We start from the raw sequence: 17,434 nt of genomic DNA, 5'->3' as shown, positions 1-17,434 counted from the left end.
CACTCTAGCTTTTTATTGGTTCTTGTTTTGGATTTTATTTTTAATCACTTGTGCCTTTCAGATTATAAAAATTCTGAATGCTGTGGCAAAGTTGATTGTTAGATGCTTTATACATTAGTTTTGCTTTTGAATTCAACAAAGTAAAAAATAAAGTAAAAGTATAAGTTTTACAAAGTAAAAGTAAAAAATAAATCATTTAGTTATGTATATTTTAAATTATTTATAATCTATGTAGTTTTTGTTTGTATACTGAAGAAAGGCATTAGTGTTTGTCCTATAAGTATTACAGTAGAGGTTGGTTACATTAAAAGAAACAAAAAAAACTGAATGACTTTTAAAATAAACACATAAAGAACTGTTCCTGTGCCATCAAAAAGAAAACTCAAAGAGATGGTGTCTCAAGTTTATTTATACATTTGAGGCATTTTTTCTTCCAGAAATTGCATGTCGAATTCTATAATCACGATTGACAGATACTACGCCGAAAGTCATTTGCAACATTTTCAAGAAACACTATTTACACACTTCATAAATGCCAATGCGACTACTATTGCAAGTGTAACAGTTGAAAAAAAACAAAAACAAACAAAAACTGCAGCATGATTTTATTACACTGGTTATACTGTACTGCACGTCTGATTGGGCCACCCTGTAACATCTGCTACAAATTACAATTAGATCACCTGGAAAGAGGAAAAAAGAGTACCTGGATTGTGTTTCTTCAAAAGCACACCAAACGCTGCACCGATCCGTCCAAATATGGTAAAGTGGAAAAGTAACTTCCTTCCAATAAGAAGCTAAAGCCAGTGGCGGCACCATGCAAGTGGGTAAGTGGGTCTATTCATACAAATTATGTTTATATGCCTCCTACAATAAAAATTAGTGGTCAAAAAAGGCATTCTGTACGTGTGTACTCATGTATAACCTTAATAAAAAAAAAATCTTACACGGTAATGTGACAAAATTCTCAAAAATGTAGCATTTTTAAAGAGTACAATTGCCTTTTTCTGGTCATGTGACTACTATGGGATTCCTGATTCAATATTGATACCTGAACAATTTATTTTTGTCCAGCACAACTTCTTTGCGTAATAGTTTGCTTTGAAATACTGTAAAACTGGGATAAATTTGCAAGTTCATTCTCCAAACTAATGAATTTAACCGAGCAATTTTAGTGTGGAAACACTTTCAATTCTTGTCATATTTCCACTTCGATTTCTCAGAATTGCGCACTCTCAAACGGTTTAAGAAGCGTTAAAAAAACATATAAATAAAAAAAACAAAAAACTAAATATTGACATAATGCACAGGTGTCAAACAAAAGTCATTTCAGATCATCCTCATCATAAATCTTACTGAGAAAATACCAAAATGTGTCTACTTGAAAAGAATTCAAATTAAAAACCCATCCATCCATTTTCTATAGCTGCTTATCCATTCGGTTTAATACTGATAGGTGTCAAAGTCCAGTCCACGAAGGCCGGTATCCTGCATGTTTTCAATCCTTCTCCCTCAAAAACACCTGAGTCACATGATTGGCATCATTTTGAAGAGCTTGCTCATGATGTAATCAATACAATCAGGTGTTTTGGGGAGATAAATCTGGGAAACATGCAGAATACCGGCTCTCAAGGACTGGAATTCGAAACCTACTGTTTAATGTAACTTCATAATGTGTATCAGGAATTTTTTAAAGAAAGAAAAATAATCGGAGGGTGTTTCCAAATTTTTGACTCTACCGTCTAATGACGGTATTTGGTGGTCTCGTTTGCATGGGCCGCCACCGGCACACCGAAACGCGTTTCTCAAATGCGGTCTCGGATTTTACGTCACCCAAATACGCAGGATGAAGCTTCTCGCGACTTCAGGTTAGACCCTGCGCAGCGGGTGCCACATGGACACGGGTTTTCTGAGCGTGGCCAGCATCTGGTTCCAGTGGGTGATCCCCATGCCGCCGGCCTCGGGGCCGATGATCACGTGACCCAGGTTCTCGCCCCGCCCGTCGTCAGAGGCCTCGGCGACGGTGACCCGCAGAGAGAGCTCCTGCCAGGGAGGGAAAGTTAAAAAAAAAATTGAGTTATATAAGCATGACTCGGCGGGACTTGTTATGGATTTACAGCGCAGGACCTGCAGGACGAGGGAGGGCACGGAGAAGATCATGGCCTCGTTAAAAATGGGGTTGGTGTCGTCCCGCTTGGTGGACGTCTTCTTCTTGCTTATCTTGCGTCCGTCCTGCAGGAGGTAAACTTTGACGAAGGGGTCTGCGGAGGTAGAATAACGGACAGTGTGAGTCGCGCGTGCAAAAAATTAGCTTAAAATGCTAATGGCGGTTTTTCAATCCATACATTTTAAACGTTTAATTTGGGAGAGATTTCAATTAAAAGGTAAAAGGTAAATACAATCGAATAAGTTCCAAGGCAGCATGATGGAAGTCAATTATTAAAAATGAAGCGCATTACATTTATTTATTGTAAAAATGCTAAAAAATGAGCATTGACAGAAGCTAACAAAACTACAGGAAAATGTTCTTTTATTAACCCTGAGAAGCAAACGTCAGTGCTAATGTTCAGTTTTTCATAAAAAATAACGTTTGTATATTATGAATTCTGAAAAAAAAAACATTAGCGCTAACGCAAGTGAGAATGCTAAGTGACAAAAAATGGCGCTCATGCCGATTGTGTGAATGCTGATAGAGAACGTTTCACACTTTTCCCATTAGGATGAATATCACCTCCTAATGCTTCAGTTTGTCATAAAACATTATTTCTAGGAAAAATAAAACCTTGCAATGCCGGGAGACAAGCATTCATATTAGCTAACATTTTTAAATGTTGAAGAAAAATATCCATTGTGAGTCAATCATACACAAGCTGAGACATACAATCATAACGGACGGCACATTCGTAAATCTTGGAAAAAAATACTTATTACGTACAGTATTGATCATGCACACAAATATATTCCTGGATGTGTGTGTTGTTGTGTGCGTATGACCTGCAGTGTTCTTGCCATTGGTCCACAGCAGGTTCTTGCACTTTGCCACCACCACTGTGAGGCGCTCTGCCGTGGGCAGGTAGCTGAGGGACAGCAGAATCTCCCCGACCGCATCCACGGCCTGGAAACAAATCCAGATGATTAGTATGGAAAAAAAGCTGGAGATAATCAAGAAATATGAAGAAAGCTAGGCTAGGCTAGGCTAGGCTACCCTTGCTAGGGAATATGACCGTAACATGCTCGTGACGTCACTCAAAGGTATATAAATCCTTTATATATTTTTAATTTATGATGTTATTTAATTGTATAAATGTATATTACATATAAGTAACTCTTACTATACCAGTTTTTAATATGTATATAGAATTTTTAAGTTTTTATCTGGGGTTTCATTAGCTAATTAGCATAGGTTTCTATCGCCCGCCATACGACGATTTCGCCTTGCGATTCCAACCCCGGAACGGATTAATTTCGTATAGCGGGGGTCCACTGTACTACTATTACTACACTAGCTACTTGACTAGCTAATACACTACACTAGCTACTAGTAGCGCTAATTAGCACTAGCTAATTAGCATAGGTTTCTATCGCCCGCCATATGACGATTTCGCCTTACGATTCCAACCCCAGAACGGATTAATTTCGTTTGGCGGGGCTCCACTGTACTACTATTACTACACTAGCTACTAGACTAGCTAATACACTACACTACACTAGCTACTAGTAGCGCTAAATAGCACTAGCTAATTAGCATGGGTTTCTATCGCCCGCCATACGACGATTTCACCTTACGATTCCAACGCAGGAATGAATTCATTTCGCATAGCGGGGGTCCACTGTACTACTATTACTACACTAGCTACTACACTACACTAGCTACTAGTAGCACTAATTAGCACTAGCTAATTAGCATAGGTTTCTATCGCCCGCCATACGCCGATTTCGCCTTACGATTCCAACCCCGGAACGGATTAATTTCGTAAAGCGGGGGTCCACTGTACTACTATTAGTGTAAGTCCACTACTAAGGCACAAACGAAGGTTAGGATATGGCGGCACCCTGGTTTATAAAAAGCAACGCAGTGGACTCCTTGTCTTTCTATGGCTCTTAGTCAGGTATTGCGAGATCCATTTTATTGCACCGCGTGGTAGATAAACAACAACGATGATAATAATAGACGATTCCAGTGTTGACTGACTTTGTTGACGTCCTGGAGGTAGAGCCAGGCGTTGAAAGGTCTGATGGTGAGGTCCAGGTCGGACAGTTTGAGTTCGGCCACGCCGGCGCTGATGTTCCTCTCGTCGCTGTCGATGCCGAAGGCGGCGAATCGGAGGCTGCACTCCTCCAGGGCGCACACGTCGATCGCCACCGAGAACCTCTCGTCGAAAATGACGGTGAAGGCGTTCGTCTGCACCTGTCAGGAGGAAGACGCCCACAAAAATAAGCAGATGCACTGGTAGGGTAATAGAGGCTTTTTTTGTGTGGAAAATTTTCATGTTGCAATATCCATTCTGTGTTCAGATTCAACGCTTTCTTCTTATTTTTTCAATTTTTGGCAGTTTATATGGCGCTTGGTGTAATATTACTCGCTACAGGCCAAAGATGATATGGCAATTTTTGGTTTTGGGGCAGTGGTTAGCAAGTCCGCCTCACAGTTCAGTTCAGGGGCACGAGTTCAAATCCACCTCGTTCTGGCCTTCCCGTGTGGAGTTTGCATGTTCTCCCCTTGCCCACGTGGTTTCTCTCCAGGCACTCGGACTTACTCCCACACTCCAAAAACACGTAAATACCACAAAAATACCATAAATACTTAAGCTGTGTAAAATTTCCCACAGAAAGCATGGACATAATTTTAAAGAAAAAACTACCATATTTTCCGCACTATAAGGCACACCGGATTATAAGGCGCACCCTCAATTAATGACACATTTTAAAACGTTTTCAATCACAATATAGTAAAACTCAAAGTAATAACAATAATAACTCAAATAATAACTCTAAACTCTCAATAACATAATAAGTAAATGTCAATATGAGCAACCTTGTTCGACTGTAAACACACAAAAGAAACAGGTCAAGCTTACTTTATCACTTCATACCCCGTCTACCAATCCCAATCTCGATATTGATCCACATATAAGGCGCACCTGATTATAAGGCGCACCCTCAGCTTAAAAAAAAAAATTAAGGGTTTTAGGTGCGCCTTATAGTGCGGAAAATACGGTACTCAAAATTTCATGAAACTAATTCTATGTTTTGCAATTTCTACTCTGTGACTGTAAACCGGCCGATACTAGCATTGCATTGCAATGTTTTTTCATTAATTCCATTGTCGTTTCCTTTATTATGTTTAATGTGTGTATCAGGCTGAAATTCAGAGTATTTGGACTATTTGAAAATAAAGGCTAAGTCCTAAAACAATTAATGAATTCTGGAAAATTGACATCAGTTTCTTTGATTTTCCATTCGTCAACGATTATTTAATTAAGAGCTGCAGCTGTAGATCGCAACGGAACAAAGCGAGCTTGCTTTCTCGGTGGAGATGACGTAACCCAAGAGCGCTAACCATCTAACCTTGGTACCATCTTACCTTGGTGACGCCCACGTTGAGCTCTTCGGGTCCCAGGGAGATCCTGATGAAGCATCCCGGGAAGTCTCCCTCCTCCCTCTCCAGCAGGTCCTTGCCCTGGTGCGCCGTGATGTGCAGCGTCCCCTGGCCGGCGTGCCGGGACGGCTCAAACTCCAGCGTCACCTCCAGCTGGCCCACCGTGAAGTCGTGGCCGAAGTTGTTGGCCACCGACGAGATGGAGCTGAGCGAGTCGGTGGAGACGGAGCGGTTGAGCTGCCCCCCGCCGCTCAGGTCCAGGTCGCGGCCCATCAGCTCCAGCTGGCCCAGATCCCTCAGGGCGTCCGGGGTGTCGCCCAGGTTCAGGCTGGGCTTGCGGCTGGACGCCGTCGACGTACGCCGGTGGTTGTTGGCTGCCACGCGCTTCGCAGAAAAGCGGAAAATTTCTATTTTACCTGACCGGCAACTTGCGCTAATTACAATAAGGATAAAAAAATCAAATGAAAATAACTACATACACCGTACTTTTCGAGCTGTAACTCAAAATACATTTTTTATTTGTTACTTACACACTTGTGACTTGTAAATTTAGCGCTTGGACACCCAAAATCCCTAGTAAACAAAATTTGGTAAAACGTCAAACTTAAATAGTTTCATATGACTTACCTTACCTATATTATAAATTAAAAAAAAAAAGAAACAGACTAAGAGAAATTAATGCTACTTGGGCTTAGCTAGCTTAACTGGCTTAGCATACTAAATTTCTAACTACTGTTTTTTAAGTTTAATATGGCTTACCTTACCTATTTTTGTCCACCTCCAAAAGAAATTAAAAAAAAAGAAAAAGACTAAGTAAAGTAAGAGAAATTAATGCTACTCGGGCTTAGCAAGCTTAACTGGCTTAGCATACTAAATTTCTTACTACTGAAAGGTTTTGTTTTTTTAAGTTTAAAATGGGTTACTTTACCTATGTTTGTCTACTCCCAAAATAATTAAAAAAAAAAAAAAATAGAATCCAATTTTACTCTAGTTGGCTTAACTAGCTTAGCATACAAAATTTTTAGCTACTGAAAGGTTTTGCTTTTTAAGTTTAAAATGGCTTACCTTACCTATCTTACTCAACTGCCAAAATAAAAAAAAAAGAATAAGTAATAGAATCTACTTTTACTCTAGCGTAGCTAGCGTAACTAGCTTAGCATACGTCTAACTTCAAACTACTGAAAGGTTTTGCTTTTTAAGTTTAAAATGGCTTACTTTATTTATCTTTCTCCACTGCCAAAAGAATTGAAAAAAGAAAAAGAATACGTAATAGAAACTAAAGTTTCTCTAGCTTAGCTTAACTAGCTTAGCATACTAAACTTTTAACTACTGAGAGGTTTTGCTTTTTGAGTTTAATATGACTTATGTCGTTGTCTACTACCAAAATAAATAAACGATTTGTGATTATAGAACTTTCTTCTGCAAACAAATCCTAACCAGGGGTGTCAAACATACAGCTCGCGGGCCTGTTCTGGCCTGCAAACTGGTTTAATGTGTCCGAAATTATTATATATAAAGTATAAAAATGAGCTGAATTTTTTTTTAATAAATGAAAAACTTGTTTTATGATTAACAGTAGCTAATGTTGATGATTTATGATTAATAGTGATGTTGTATTGGTACGATTCCGGACAGTAGGCTACTAAAAAAGTATCATAAATTTAAAGTTGTTGTTTTAAAAGTTATATAAATATCCATAATTCTATTGGTCCAGCCCACCTGGAATAGATTTTCCTCTGACAAATAAGTAAATCAAGCATGTTGTTGTGTAAATATTCACATATAATACATTGAACGTAACCCAAAAGATGGCGGTCTGCGGTCCGGATACCTTTTGCCGGACTTCCGAGAAGGAGGTCCCGTATTTTTCTTGCAGGTATCTGTAGTCGAAGTTGGGAAACGGGGAGGGCGCAGGGAAGGTGCCGGACTTCCACAGCTTCCAGATGTTGAGCCCCGCCACGGCCAGCAGCACCGCGAAGCCCGCCAGGTAGATGCCCACCTCCCAGCCCGGCGGGTTACGCACCACTGCAAACGGTTACGCCGATTAGCAAAAACCGATTCGATTATAAATCATCAATAGGCCTTATTTGTGAAGCTCTGATGTTTGTGAAACTATCAGGACCAATTTTTTAGCTCCTAACAAGGTGCGAAAATTGTTCTCTGCATTTTTGAACATATATAAATAAATAATTTACATTTATATATATATATATATATATATATATATATATATATATATATATATATATATATATATATATATATATATATATATATATATATATATATATATGTAATATTACTTGAAATTATACAATGTTGTTATACATGTTGCGACATTGATATAGTGTTATGAATAAATAAAAATAAATATATATTTTTTAATTAAAACAATTAAAACATGGACAAATTTAGGACGGCCCGTTATATCAAAATTTTTACAGACATACACAGTATACCTTGATTAAAATAAAAGTCTGAATGGTTTAACTATTAAGCTACAGATGAGGATAAGGGTCATTAAAGTGGAGCAGAATTCTCACTTTTAGCTGAAAATTTGGATTTTATTCCAAAAATTCTCACATGAGGAAAGTGAAAAATCTTCCAACCTTTTTTCTTTTTTGATCTAATATTTTTCCACATGAATTCTCACTTTGAAATAAAGATTCTGAGTTTTTTCTCAGAATTCTATGTTTAGTCAAAATTTCTTACTTTTTTCAGAAATTGACAAACTTGTCATGATTATTATATACCAGAATTATTCTTACTGTATTCTCAGAATTATGACTTTAAAAAAGATAATTTCCTCAGAATTTTGACTATAGTGAGAATTCTGACTACAAATTCTCACTTTGCAGTCAGAATTCTGAGTTCAAAGATTTCTGAAAATAAATTCAAAATTCCGAGAAGTCAGATTTCTCACTTTAAAGTTCTCAACATTTAGATGAGTTTTGTAACTTGAGTTCACATAAGAAAAGTTGTAATTTTTTTTCTACCTCAGTGGCACTTCTGTATGAATTCTTATATCCGACTTTATTCTCAGAATTCTTCCCTCTTAAATCAGAATTCTAACATCTTAGCCAAAGCAGTCATAGTTAAAGCCAACAATCTCAGAAAACGGCGAGCGAATTTACTATGAGAAGTTTTAAAATTCAGATTTCTAACTTCTGAAATTTCTCAGAATGAATTCTGACCCTTTTAGAAAAAAAACGTTTGGCAGCCTTCTCACTTTAAAGTGAGAATTCTGAGAATAAAATCAAACTTATGGGCAAAAAGTGAGAATCCTGCCTACCATTTTATTTCCTAAACCTTTTTCATATAAACCATACACACAACGACGTTCATTTTGGCCCTTCACGAGCAACTCCGAAACATTATTTTCACTTTTTCAATATTGTAATGGTTGGTGTCCACTTACCACTCAGATGGTAGCCTGAGACATCCCCACTCGGAGGAGAGGACATGGTGCAGCAGCCGGCCTTTAAAAAAAAAAAAGCTTTGAACAGATGGACTAATGGAGAAAATATCTGCAACAAATGCAAGAGGCCAACCGAGCGCTAACATCGTTACGACAAATAAATGAGGTCGTTAGCTAGAATGTCATTCGCTTTTATCTTCTATAAATAATCATCTTCAGGTTTGCAGGGGAAAAGCTACAGCTGCATCTGGTATGCGTATGCATGCATGGATGTATACATGGTCATAAAGAATAACAATACTTGTTCAATCGACTCTCAGCATTCGCACAACAATCATGAAAATACTGTGAACACACAAGTCCATTTGTATGAGCACTTCTCTCGCAGCATTTTTATAGAATGCTCTAAAAATGCTTGTCTGTCAATCATTACATTTTTGTCACTGCTCATTTCTCAGCATTCCGACAAGCGCTAGGTTTATCGGACGCTTAATAGTAGCGTGTATGTTCGTTTCTCAGCATTCAGAACAATGCTGGAAAAAAGCTTTCATTATATGACTGTATGAGAGTAAATATTTGTCTCAGTCATTCTATTTTTTGACAATGTTCATTTCTCAGCATTCCGACAATAGCTAGTTTCATTGGATCCTTAATAGATGTGTGAATGTTTGTTTCTCAGCATTCAGAAAATGCTGAAAAAATCTTTCGTTGCAAAAGACTATGAGAGTAAATGCTTGTCTCTCAATCACTATATTTTTTGACAATGTTAATTTCTCAGCATTTCAACAGGAGCTAGTTTCACAAGATGCATAATAGTTGTGTGAATTTTTGTTTCTCAGCATTCAGAAAATGCTAGAAGAATCTTTCATTGCAAAAGACTATGAGAGTAAATGCTTGTTTTGCCGCTATATTTTTTGACAATGTTCATTTCTCAGCATTTCAACGAGAGGTGGTTTCACTGGATGCATAATAGTTGTGTGAATGTTCGTTTCTCAGCATTCAGAAAATGCTGGATAAATCTTTCATTGCATAAGACTATGAGAGTGAATGCTTGTCTCTCAATCACGATATTTTTTTTGACAATGTTCATTTCTCAGCATTCCTACAAGAGCTAGTTTCACTGCATGCATAATAGTTGTGTGTATTTTCGTTTCTCAGCATTCTGAAAGCGTGTTTTATTGGACGCTTAATAGAAGTGTAAATGTCCGTTTCTCAGCATTATGACAATGCTAGAAAAACATGTAATTGCATAATAGTATGAGCGTAAATGCTTGTGTCAAAGCAGTCATATATTTTTTGTTGTTGTTGACAATGCACATGTCTCAGCATTCCAACAAGGTCTTATTTTATTGGACATACAACATTTACCCTTGTGCGGTATGTTGTCCAATCCTTTGATCTTTAATCAAAAGCATTTCACATCAAACGTATTGAAAGATGACACTAAGCAGCTGAAATTTCACTCAGACGGTGACAACATGTCAAAGTTCAACATGGCACAACCGCTTTGTTATCACACTACCAAAATCGTGCCATAATACTGTGAGAATAACGCTAACGAATATGACCAAAAATGGTCAAAATAACATAAACGCTCGTCTCTCTGCATTCACTGGACCCACGGCGACGTCGACCGTTCGAACTTTACGCCGCGAGACGTCGTCGCTCCAAAAACACCGACTGGTTTCAGCATTCATCAAGAGGAGATGAATTCACTCTCAGACTGGTTTTAAAGAGACAAAGACCAACGCGAGACAAGACAAAGTCAATAGCAGGCGTTCATCTGCGAGTGACTCATTCCTCCCCCCGAGAAGCTTCTCATCCTTCCTTCCAGCCGCTCGGGGGAAACCGGAGCATTACACTAATGATACCGGTGTGGGGGTACGGGGAAGGGGGGGGGGGGGGGGGGGGGGCAGTCAAGTCAGCTGAAGCCATGCAGCCAAATTAAAGTGGCTGACGCAGTGCAGAGTCTTCTGACGGCTGCTGTTTGGATCCGGGCTTTGCTATATCTTAGCCTGGCTCTGCTTGATGGATCAGTGTGTGTGTGTGTGTGTGTGTGTGTGTGTGTGTGTTAAGGGTGATTCATGGAGATTTGGCAAAAAAAAAACAACAAAAGAGGCAGCGTGGGCGCTGTGTCTCAACGGTGCCGCCGAGCTGAAATAGAACACAAGCAGACAGCCTTGTTGCGCGTTGCTTGTGCGAGGCTGCTCGTCTCTTTCGGCTTTCATTTTATTGGCTCACCGACGCGAAAGCAGCGGGGGGGGGGGTTAGGCCGTTTGCTGCCAGCTTGGAGAATTATTTGCGTAATCAAATGCTACGGAAAAGGTCAAGAAATTCCAGCGATTAATTCGTGAGAACGTAGAGCTGAGAATTGAAAGTCATCGCAGGTCATCAAACTTCATGCATATTAAAAAGCTGAATGAGAAAATACTGAAACAAAATAACCAAAGATGTTATCTGTGGCGTGTTGAAATGATCATTTATTCTAAAGTTTTAAATATATATATATATATATATATATATATATATATATATATATATATATATATATATATATATATATATATATATATATATATATATATATTTAAAACCTTAGAATATACACACACCGTATTTTCCGCACTATAAGGCGCACCGGATTATAAGGCGCACCTGCAATTAACGACATGTTTTACACCTTTTTCCATATATAAGGCACACCAGATTATAAGGCGCACCATATTTATATTAATATATAAATAATTAATATTAATATTAATTATTAATTTTTAATATTAATTTTAATGACACAATTATCCGTACTGTATATACATTATATATAGTGTATTTATTCTGTATATATATATATATATATATATATATATATATATATATATATATATATATATATATATATATATATATATATATATATATATATAATATACACACACAGAATAAATACACTATATATATATATATATATATATATATATATATATATATATATATATATATATAAATATACACACACAGAATAAATACACTATATATATATATATATATATATATATATATATATATATATATATATATATATATATATATATATATATATATATATATATATATATATATATATATATATATATATATATATATATATATATATATATATATATATATATATATATATATATATATATATATATATATATATATATATATATATATATATATATATATATATATACAGTATATATAATTGTGCGTGCATTATTTTGTGGCACCACACGCTGAAAGCATTTCCGATTACTTTGGTTTCCTTCTCACGGACCCAAGCGGCAGGGAAAGAAAAAAAAAATCTTGTCACAATATGGGCTTATGCTAAGTGGCATGTGCACAATAGCGCTCTGAGAATTTGTGAAATTTCAATTTTCCGGCGCAGTAAGGAGACGGAGCGTAAAACGGAACATGGTGTGTGTGTTTATGTGTGGTGCGCGTGGAGGGAGGGGGTGGGGCTTGTGAATATCCCTCCAAACAGCTGATCAATCAAATCCTTTTGCCTTTTGGCTCAGACGACTCATAATCTAATTAAAGCGCCTTGCTAGTGAAAGGCATAAAAGTGGGCCATACGTCTTGTGGTGCACTGCCGTGATGAGCGCCAAGTTGAAAGCGTCTGCGCTGACTCTTCTGCGGATAACTTCAGACAACTCTTTTGGAGTGCGTACCAAGGAATTTTTTATGAGACCCTTGTGAAATTTTACTCCCTATTACTAAGACAAGAAGGGTTAAAGCTTGATAGAAAATGAACATGCCTTAAAATAGTTCCCAGAGGAACTATTCTCAGGTTACATTTCAAGCAGCAAAGTTTTGAGGGGAGCTTTTTTTTTTGGCTAAGGCGGGTTTGCTGAATTAGGAATGACGAATAAGGTACTCGGCTAATTAAGCGCTGTGCAATATTTTGACCATTTTGGGTCATTTTCTTGGACATGATTCTGGCAGTATTTTAGCCAAGGGATGGCACTCATGGCAGTGTGATAACAGTGGTCGAGCCAGATAAAATGACATGGTAATTACTACGGCCAAGAAATTATTTCTTTAAGCACTAAAGTTATCAATTACTTAAGGCGACTAAACTAATCATTTTTCACAAGTAATAAGTATAAAAGGAATTGATCGTTTTTGGTTCTCAAGTACTAAAGTAATCCATTACTTTAGGTACTAAAGTACCCAAGTAAGTAAACCTAGAGTAATCAATTACTGTAATATATAAAGTAATTGATTACCCTAGTACTTCAATAGTCCACTAGCACACAGCTAATTAACATTTACATTTTTGGACTCATGGAGAAAATATCTGCAACAAAAGTCCAATTAATAAATTAAATAAGGTGAGGCAGACGTGCTAACCAATGCGCCACCTAGCCAAAATAAAAAAAAAAAGTATAAAAAAATACATAAAAAAATATATGTAATTAAAAAAAAAAATATATATATATATATATATAGAATATATAATTTATTTAGAGAAAATATCTGCAACAAAAGTCCAATTAATAAATTAAAAAAGGTGAGGCAGACATGCTAACCACTGCGCCACCTAGCCAAAATAAAAAAAAGTATTAAAAAAATACATAAAAAAAATATGTAATAAAAAAATATATATATATATAGAATATAATATTTATTACTGTTTAATAATAATCATGATAATTAATACATTTATATTAATCAATATAATAAAAAATGTACAGTTTGTATATTTTTTTCAAAATATACGTTTATATACATATGTGTGGCTGGGGATTAAAAAATAAATTGCTCAGTGACACAAAACTATATATATATATATGTATATATATATATATATATATATATATATATATATATATATATATATATATATATATATATATATATATATATATATATATATATATATACATATATATGTATATATACAGTATATATAATTTATTACTGTTTAATAATAATCATAATAATTAATACATTAATATTAAGTAATATGATAATATTTAATATAATAATAAATGTACAGTTTGTATATTTTTTTCGTAGATGTATGTGTGTCTGGGGATTAAAAAAATAGATTGCTCAGTGTCACAAAGCTATATATATATATATATATATATATATATATATATATATATATATATATATATATATATATATATATATATATATATATATATATATATATATATATATATATGAAACACCATAAAAATATGTCTTTGTGACTGAATGAGTCAAAGATAACCTTGAGCATCCCACCTTGCGGACATGACACATCCCGCCCACGTTTGACGAGGGCCCACAAGGTCCCATTACGACGCCGGGCAATCTATTACGTGAGGCCCGGCGGACAGCGGCGGTCTTATTTGCCGCAATACGTTCCAGGAGACCCCGGCAAAGACCGGCGTGAGACCGGACGCCGGCCCCTTAATGAAATAAGCCCCGGGCCGGTTCAGCACGCGCGGCGCCGCGCCCGTCTGAGAGGGAATCCCCCCGACGGGGGGGCCGGCCGCTGCGCGAGACGCCGGAAGAAATTCCCAGCCGGAGCTAAGTGAGGAGCCGGGAGCCTCGGCTGGACGACGCCGCTCAAAATCAGTTCTTGTGTTGGATTGCAACGTTTTCGAAAATAGAGGCGCTTTGAAATACGAGTCAGCTGACTTTTTGGAACTTTGACATACAAGCCGTCACGTGGTCGAGGGATACGATGGGGGGCAGTGGAGGCCGCTGAAGTTAGTGAACCCATTCAGTCCCCAAAACATTTTTTTCTTTAAGAGTCCTATCATTCAGTCTCAGCTATTTATTTATTTATCTATTCATAAACCAATTTTCCAAGTATTTGGCTCGGTGTCGAAGTGGCTGATGCTCAATGAATTAACCCCTTAAGTAACTTAATTACTTTGGTTCTTAAGTAACTAAATGAATTGATGGATTGACATTAGTTTTATTTTTACTTGATTGAAGTCATCAATTCCTAATCTTAGAATCATTTTTACTTAATTACTTCAGCACTTAAAGAAATCAGTTTAAACTGTATTAGGCAATTACATCAATACTTAAGCGATTAGAGTAATTGATTACTTTTAGAACTTTGGTTCCTCGGCAATCTATTGTAAACACGACCTATTCTATTGCAATCTCAAAGTAATTGATTACTTCATTACTTAAATACCTAAAAGAATATTTTTAGTCTTTGAATACTCAAAATAATGAATACTTCAGTACTTAATTACCCAAATTGGGAGATTAATGCTCAAATAATGTAATTGATTACTTTTAGAACTTCAGTACCGAAGAAATCATTTATCTACCTCCAAGTAATTTATTACTTTGATTACTATAGCATATCAACGAGTAACCGTAGAGATTTTCCTCAGTGGCCTATAAAATGGAAAAATATTCAATTATTTTAATCCTTAATTACATAACTGGTTCTATGTTGTTTTTTAAATGCTTCACCAAATTCTAAGCGGTACGGCAGGTTAACAATTCTGCCTCACAGTGGTCCAGAGGTCCGCGGTTTGCTTCCGGCTCTGGCCTTCCTGTGGAGAGTTTGCATGTTCTCCCCGTGCCCATGTGGGTTTTCTCCAGGTACTTTAGTTTCCTCCCACAATCCCGAAAACATGCATGGTATATTGGACACCCCGAATCGCCTTGAGCGCGAATGGCCGTCGGTCTAATAATTAGACCGAGTAGGTGTCGAACTCCAGTCCTCGAGGGCCGGTATCCTGCAGGTTTTCTGTTTTTCTCTCTTAAACACACCTGATTAGGATAATTTTCAAGCTCCCCCAGAGCTTACTAATGAGCTAATCATTTGAATCAGGTGTGTTGAGTAGAGAAAACCGGAAAACCTGCAGGATACCGGCCCTCGAGGACTGGAGTTCGACACCTATGGCTCTAATTCGTCGTCGTCGTGTGCCCTATGATTGGCCGGTTGAGGGCGACAAGTGAGGACAAGTGAGGACAAGAGGCTCAGAAAACAGATAATGGAAAAAAAAAATCATCATTTTGCGGTCCGGATTAAACCCCCTTGCAGGCCAGATCGGGGCCGCGGGCCTTATGTTTCACACCATTGCTTATTTTTCCAGTTTGCATGAATTGAAAAGTGGCCAACAAGTTAGCAACTGCAGATTTATGCGGAGCAATAGATTTTTCTTTTTTTTGAGGGACATTCAGCAGCATCAATTGTTATAAGTGCAACCTGCTGGAGTCCAGTGGATCAATATGTGGGCCTGGCATGTGTGCACCCGCCCCCCCCTTTTTTTTTTTTTTTTCTAAACTAAGCAAAGCACGGCGGGCTGCTTTCTTACCGGGACTTTCCTGTTTGCTGCAGCGGGAGGATGGACGAAGCAACTCCACCGCTCTCCCTTGTCTTCAGGCGCCGCTCTCCATCCACGCCGGATGCTGGAAGATGAGGAAGAAGAAGAAGAAGAAGAAGAAGAAGAGGGGGAGGACGAAAAGGGCTACTTGGGAGGAAGGCTCGGCGGAGGAAGACGAGCGATGAAGAGGAGCAGCCTGCTTGTGCCGCAGCTCGCTGGAGTCTGCGAAGAAAAAGATGCTGCTAGAGGCATTTCTGTGTGCGCCGTACACACACACACATCGCAACGCACACACACAGTCACACGCTCCCTGCAGAACAACTTCTCACCTCCGCCTCCTCCTCTTCATCAGCAGCAGGCAGGGAGGAAGATCACATGCACATGCAAAGGAGAATTAAAGGGACATTAGGCCAATTAGGAACATTTACACCAACTCCGAGTTTATTTACTATAAATGTGGATGTGATTCAATTGGAACGTATTCGTGACGCCGATCATGCATTTTATTTACTTTTTTTTATTATTTAGCTTACTGAGAGTTCTCAAACGGGGGTACGTCAAAGTCATGCTGATGCCATGACGGGAACAGCTTTCTTTTCAAATTAAGAGCAAAACAATTAGAACATGAGGATATTTACTAGGCACAGAGATATATTTATACAATATGTTACGTTCCACTCACTTTAGGATTAATTACGTGAGGTATTTGATTACCTTTTTATTTTAAAGTAATTTATTAATGCTTTATTTATTTATTTATTACATCTAAAGATTCTTTATGATTAGTATGCAGCTGAAAAAAAAACAAGAAAAAAAAAACTAACAAAACAAAAGAGGTACATACGGGATGTCCAAACTTTTCCATTCTAAAGCGCACTAAAATTTGTCATTCAAACAAATGCATTTGCGGAATGATTTTGAAATTCTGATGATATTAAAAAAATGTAGAATCATGTGCAATGATGCAGGATTATGAAAAATCCTGATTATTGTTTTGCTTTCATTTAGAAATTTGGGGAAAACAATCGCAGGAAGATAAGATGATAGGTTTAAAGTTGAAACGGTTGGACAAGAAAAAGT

General features: G+C 37.3%; 1 protein-coding gene across 1 annotated transcript; it reads right to left on the bottom strand.

Moving 5' to 3' along the window:
• Positions 1-391: 391 nt before the first annotated feature.
• On the bottom strand, positions 392-16,672 carry syt12 (synaptotagmin XII). Its single transcript, XM_088416199.1, has 9 exons — positions 16,503-16,672; positions 16,346-16,439; positions 9,018-9,078; positions 7,431-7,624; positions 5,585-5,983; positions 4,193-4,408; positions 2,995-3,115; positions 2,128-2,261; positions 392-2,043 (listed from the first exon to the last, which is right to left on the bottom strand). The coding sequence occupies exons 1-9, from the start codon at positions 16,604-16,606 to the stop codon at positions 1,870-1,872; spliced, it is 1,497 nt and encodes a 498-aa protein (XP_088272325.1). The 5' UTR covers positions 16,607-16,672; the 3' UTR covers positions 392-1,869.
• Between the last annotated feature and the right edge of the window lie 762 nt (positions 16,673-17,434).

The sequence above is a fragment of the Hippichthys cyanospilos genome, chromosome 6, assembly GCF_059441005.1.
Source record: "Hippichthys cyanospilos isolate Australia breed blue-spotted pipefish chromosome 6, RoL_Hcya_1.0, whole genome shotgun sequence".
In the NCBI taxonomy this organism is placed as follows: Eukaryota; Metazoa; Chordata; class Actinopteri; order Syngnathiformes; family Syngnathidae; genus Hippichthys; species Hippichthys cyanospilos.
Note: the sequence above shows the minus strand (reverse complement) of the source record. Positions and strands in the feature narration are given on the sequence as shown.

Excerpts from the sequence above, each read along its gene's own strand:
- syt12 (XM_088416199.1), bottom strand. The coding sequence starts at position 16,606 with ATGCCTCTAGCAGCATCTTTTTCTTCGCAGACTCCAGCGAGCTGCGGC. Across the intron at positions 4,409-5,584 it reads TCAACGTGGGCGTCACCAAG|GTGCAGACGAACGCCTTCAC; the intron begins GTAAGATGGTAC and ends TCCTCCTGACAG. Across the intron at positions 2,262-2,994 it reads CAATGGCAAGAACACTGCAG|ACCCCTTCGTCAAAGTTTAC; the intron begins GTCATACGCACA and ends CTACCTCCGCAG.